Here is a 6033-nt window from a genome sequence, read left to right on the forward strand (position 1 = left end):
GTGTTTGACTTCTAATGTCTGTTTTGACCCATTTTTCATTCAGTAGGGAGTTGTTCCCTGTCCTTGAGCTTGTAAGGTTTCTATTGTTTGTGTTCTTGATCTCCATGGTGATCGGAAAGGATGCAGGGTGTTATTTTAACTTTCTTGTATCTGTTAAGACTTTGTGTCTGAGCACATGGTGGTCTGTCCCACTTTCTTTTTAAAGAAAAGTTCCATGGAGGCTTAGAGGAAGGTGTGTTCCTCTGTATTTGGGTGAAATGTTCTGTAAATACGTGTTAAGTCCTTCTGTTTGGTTTATAACTTCAGTTGGCTCCACCATTTCTCTGTTTAGTTTTTATGTGGATGACCTGTCCATTGGTGAGACGGGGTATGGGAGAGTCCCAACATCAGTGTGGGTGGGTCAGTGTATGATTTACAAACTTGGGTACCCTAGTGTTTGGAGCATGGAAGTTTAGACTTGAAATGTCTTCTTGTGTGATTTTCTTTTGATGAGTCTGTACTGTCCTTTCCTGTCTCCTGCTGATTAGTTTTAGCTTGAGGCTTATTTTGTTAAGTATTAAAATGGCCATGCTAGCTTGTTCCTTTGGGTCCTTTTTTTTTTTTTGGTTTGTTTGTTTTTTTTTTTTTTTTTGTTTTGTTTTTTTTTTTTTTTTTTTTTTTTTTGTCTTTTTACCCTGAGGTGATTGATGTGTATCCTTGATGTTGAACTGTACTTCTTCTTACAGGCAGCCAAAAGATAGATACTGTTTTCCCATACATGCTGTTAGTGTTTTGTCTTTTATTTGAGGGTTTGAGACTGTTGGTTTTGATAGATGTGAAGGGCTGGTGATTGTTGGTTCATGCTACTTTGTTGGTGGTAGTGAGGTAAGTATGTCTGAGGGTGGGGTGAGGGGGTGTGGGGGGATGTGTCACCGTCTGTTCACCCATGTCCTTCCCTTCTTTGGATGGGCTAGTCCGGGATTATACAGCCCCTGTATTTTCTTTGGTGTAACTAACCCCCTTGGGTTGAAGTTTTCTTTCTAGCACCTCTTTTCTTTTCTTTTCTTTTCTTTTTTTTTTTAACGTCTGAGTTTGTAGACAGATACTACTTTGTTTTTTGTTTTGTTTTGTTTCATTTTGGTTTTGGTTTTGGTTTTTTTGTTTTGTTTTGTTTTGTTTTTATCATTATGGAATGTCCTAATTTCTCCAATACGGTAATTGAGAGTTTTGCTGGGTATGGTATTTGGGCTGGCATCTGTGCTCTCTTAAGAGTCTGTAGAACATCATCTCTCCAGGCTTTTAAGGTCTTCCTGGAAGTCAGATGTAATTCTAATAGGTCTGCCCTTTATTTGTTACTTGGTCCTTTTCCCTTGCAGCTTTTAATACTCTTTGCTGTGTATGTTTAGTGTTTGGATTATTACATGGCGAGAGAACTTTCTTTTCTGGTCCAAATCTCCTTGGTGTTCTGTATGCTCCTTGTACTTGGATAGGCATTTATTTCTTTAGGGTAGAGAGTTTTTCCTTCTATGATTTTGTTGAAAATAACTTCCTGAGCCTTTGCACTTCTCCTTTTTCGTCTATCCCCATTGTTCTTAGGTTTGGTCTTTTCATGTGCCTCAGATTTTCTTTGACGGAGGGTTTCATTTATTCCATGGTATCTTCAGCTCCTGAGAATCTCTCTCTCATCTTTCCTGTATTCTGATGGTGAACCTTGCCTTTGTAGTTCCTGTCCAAGTTCCTCCTATGCTTTTCATTTCCTGTTTCCCCCCGGTTTGGGTTTTTTGTTACTGAATCTGTTTTCCCTTTCAGGTCTTGAACTGTTTTATTCATTTCCTTCCACTGTTATGTTGGTGTTTTCATAGATTAGGGGATTTGCTAATTTCCTCTTTAAGGACCTTTATTATATCCATAAAAGCTGTTTTTAAGTTTAAGACTTTTTTACTTGAGCTTCAGATATGTTGGTTCTGAGTCTAGAGTATGGTGGCTGTGTGTTGCCTGTAGGAAAATCTTCTGGGGTCCTGATGGGTCTGGGGACTGGGATTTCCAGATAGAATGTGTTTCTTAGTATTGGGACCTGAGACTTAGGAACTGGAATGAGCTTGGGGTTATGACAGGGCTTTACATGAGGGGGTTGGGGGGAGCAAGATGTTTGACTAGGAGCTGATAAGTCATTGCCATGGTTATAGGGGCAGAGAGCTAGGAGAGACCACAGCAGCAGGTCTACTAAAGAGCTGGGAACGAGACTGGGGTGTTGGACTTGGAGCAATTGAGGCAGAAGTGATAGTGTGCAGTTAGCATTCGTACTTCTGGTTTCCCAGGGAAGGCTTGCTGAAATTGGGGGATGGAACAGAGCAATTAGAGTTAGGAGGAGAAGATCTTGTGGGACCTTTAGAGATGAAGTAGGGTGGGAAGCTGCCACAGGTAGTCTGCTGCAGAGCGAGGGATGAAGCTCATAGATTTGATTTGAAGGAGCTGAGGGTGTGGTGGGGGGTAGATCTGGTTACAGTTATCCTACCGGTTTTCTGGACCAGAATGACCTGTAGTTTCCTAGAGAGGGCCTCCTGTAGTTCATATCTGGGACAAAGCAAGGAATGTGTGTACGGATGTTAGGAGGGTAAGGTCTGTGGGATCCACTAGAGCTGAATGGGAAGGCTCCTACAGGTATTCTGCTGCAGAGCTGGGGATGATAGTGGGGGATTAGATTAGACTTGGAGGATGAGAAGGAGAGGTGAAGGTCTGCAGTCAGTCTACCTGCTTCGCTGAGTGACCTGTGAGTTTGCAGAGAGTCCCAGTGGGCACCTAATAAGGGGAAAGTGGGAGGGGTATTTTGGAAACAGACCCACATAGACAGAGAACTACAGGCAGCTAAGGAAGTCTGGGGGCAGGAGAAATAGTCTCAGTAGGCACCTGATAAGGGGGAAAGTGGGAGGGGTATTTTTGGAACCCACACCAAGAGAACTACAGGCAGCTAAGGAAGTCTGGGGCCAGGAGATATCCTCCTCCCCACCCAGTGTTGAGTCTTCTAATGGTTTATTCATTACCAGGTTGTCATCTCTGAAATCATGGAGTACAGGTAGCGCTCACAGACTGAGTAGGTTCTATTTAGGTGCTGTATTAAAATATAAGCAAGACGGAGCCATGGTTTTTTGAAGAGAAAGCAGCGATCAGAGTAGCCAGGAGGGATTTGAAGGATGGAAGGTTACAGAGAACTGCCATAATTGTATTTGACTTCAACAACAACAACAACAACAACAAAGTTGAAAACACTAGTACTGTAGTATCCATTTACTTCATGTGGTCATCAGAGTAAACAGCACATAGTTGGGGGAAACAGTGGTATCCTGGTGAGTAAACATTCACTCTCTCAATTCTCTACTCAAAAAAAAAAAACCAAAACCAAAACCAAAACCCAGGATGATGACAGCAACTTTCACATGGATTTCATTGTGGCAGCATCCAACCTCCGGGCCGAAAACTATGGCATTTCCCCTGCAGACCGGCATAAGGTAACAGGAGTCTGTGATGTACCACTGACCCTTGCCCAAGCTGAGTTTTCTTCATTTGGGCCTTCCGTACACCCCTACTTCCTCCTAAACAGTAATCTCTGGTGCTCACTGTCTGTCTTACAGAGCAAACTGATTGCAGGCAAGATCATCCCAGCCATTGCAACCACCACATCAGCTGTAGCTGGCCTTGTGTGTCTTGAGCTGTACAAGGTGGTTCAGAGCCACCAACAACTGGAGTCTTATAAAAACAGTTTTATCAACCTGGCTCTGCCTTTCTTTAGCTTGTCTGCACCTCTGGCTCCAGCATATCAACAGGTATGGGACCTACAAGCATAGGAAATGTTGATGTTACCATTGAGGGAAGCAGAGTACATCAGTACTGTGTGTTTGTGTGGGGGTTGGGGTGGGAGGGGGGGTGCAGTGGGCTTCAGAGCAGATGAGGTTTTATGTCACTGAGATATACTCATTCATCAATCACATGGACAGCATAATTGAAGTTTGGGCCAGGTCTTGCTAGAGTGTGAGATCCTGTCTCAACAAAGCAGAAAAAGAACAGGAAAGGTGCCGACAAAACTTTTCATGGAGAGCTAAGGGGGATGTTGAGTGAGGGAAGGAGAAGGCAGGGTCTTCTTAGTGGTGCGTATCCTTTTCCTTACAAAGAATCAAGCTGCCTAATCATGGTTTGGTAATGCCACAAGTGCGTTTTTTGACAACAGAGCTGTGGTTAGTGCAGTTGTAATATGTTAAGAACATTTGGGGTAGCCCCCCTCTTAGCACTTATCTTTGCCCTCTAGTACTATGATCAGAAGTGGACATTGTGGGATCGCTTTGATGTGCAGGGACTACAACCTAGCGGTGAGGAGATGACCCTCCAGCAGTTTCTAGACTACTTTAAGGTAAGGCTCCTTCCTCTGTGAACTCCCTCTTTGTGGAGACCTGTACATTTGATTTAGCACTGTCCATCTCACAGTCACCACTCCTATCTCTTCTCACCTCTGCAGACCGAGCACAAGCTGGAAATCACCATGCTGTCCCAGGGTGTGTCCATGCTTTATTCCTTCTTTATGCCGGCCACCAAGCTCAAGGAACGGTTGGATCAGCCGTGAGTTAGCCTCTGGGCTGGTGGCAGTGGAAGCCTTGAATGGGTGGGATTCTCAACAACCCAGTGTGCTACTCATAGTTCCCCATTCTCATTTCTGTACTCTGCTACCTAACCTTTCCTCCTACGTTTGTTTACTTCCTTCTTAAGTCTCATGTTCCTTGACTTCAGGATGACAGAGATCGTGAGCTGTGTGTCAAAGCGAAAACTGGGCCATCACGTGAAGTCCCTTGTGTTTGAGCTGTGCTGCAACAGTGAGAGTGGAGATGACGTCGAGGTTCCCTATGTACGATACATCATCCGCTGATCTCTTACTGTCTCCATTCTTTCAGTTCTGTCAGTATATATCAAAACCTTTCTAGGTATGATAAAACCTTAGTTCACACTTCCTTGTTCCTAAGACCTATGTTTAGTGCTGTTCCTACATTGTTAAGAACTGAAATTCATAACAATAAATTTTCAGCCTGTAAGTAGTGTGTCACCCTCTCCTTTCAAGGGCGGCTGTGCTGTTGTCCCTAGGAAGAAGTGGACTCCTTATCCTAAACTGCAGTCCTTAAAAGGTGACAAGAGTTCAGCTGTACAGAAGCAGCATGGACATTATCCAGTATTCAAATACAATACTGGAGATTAAACTTTGGAGATTAAACTTTAGCTGTTTTCATTCCTCTTGCTATTTCTGCTTAGGAAGAAATGAAGCCTGTGGCAGCAAGGCCATCATGAGGCAGTCGGTCAGCCCTTTCCTACCATTAATACTGTTAGGTGTCCGCACACAGCTTAGGACAGACCACACCCGACCAAAGGGTCCCGGGGGGAGGGGGGAGGGTTTATTCAGGAGATGGGGCAAAGGCGGGCAGGGGGGAGAGAAGTAGAGGCTGGCCATGACCACGTTGGAGAGAGAGGGACGGGGAAGTGGGGAGAGGGAGGGGACAAAGAGAAGCTAGAGGCAAGACATTAGGAGAGAGCAGGGGGCAAGCAGCCCCTTTTTTATAGTGAGCCAGGCCTACCTGGCTTGTTGCCAGGTAACTGTGGGGAGGAGGATACCTGGCTATTGCCAGGTAACTTGTGGCCATGGAGTTTAGACAGAATACTAACAAATACCCTTTCTTTTCTCTGGCCACATACCAGTCCTAGTGATGTTCAGGTGAAGCAGAGACTCTAGTGCTGGCTGGTCTGTGTCTTACCTTTGTCTTAGCTCCTGGTGTGTTGGTGGGTGGGTGGGTGGGTGGGTGGGTGTTGTTTTGGTTTGATTCCCCCCCAACCCCCGCCGCCACCAGTTGCTCATCTAAGGGGATAAAAGGTTGTTATTAGAAATAAGGGCCTTATGTGTTATTATTGAATATGTTGGCTTTGCCTAGGCTTTCATGGAACCTGCCTCCTTTGCTTTGGACAGCTCTTTCGCTTACAATCATTATTAGGCCACAGGTGCTGTCTCTTGTCAACTGGCTTCCC

At 44.6% G+C, this 6033-nt stretch overlaps 1 protein-coding gene across 1 annotated transcript in view; it reads left to right on the forward strand.

Moving 5' to 3' along the window:
* LOC117701319 (ubiquitin-like modifier-activating enzyme 1 Y) overlaps positions 1-5052 on the forward strand; it is a 26078-nt gene extending 21026 nt beyond the window's left edge. The window contains exons 22-26 of the mRNA XM_034493097.2: positions 3393-3485; positions 3609-3800; positions 4280-4381; positions 4487-4587; positions 4756-5052. Of these exons, the coding sequence (XP_034348988.1) occupies positions 3393-3485; positions 3609-3800; positions 4280-4381; positions 4487-4587; positions 4756-4891 (624 nt within the window). The 3' untranslated portion in view covers positions 4892-5052. The remainder of the gene's footprint in view (positions 1-3392; positions 3486-3608; positions 3801-4279; positions 4382-4486; positions 4588-4755) is intronic.
* Positions 5053-6033: the final 981 nt, after the last annotated feature.

The sequence above is a fragment of the Arvicanthis niloticus genome, assembly GCF_011762505.2.
Source record: "Arvicanthis niloticus isolate mArvNil1 chromosome Y unlocalized genomic scaffold, mArvNil1.pat.X SUPER_Y_unloc_4, whole genome shotgun sequence".
NCBI lineage: Eukaryota > Metazoa > Chordata > Mammalia > Rodentia > Muridae > Arvicanthis > Arvicanthis niloticus.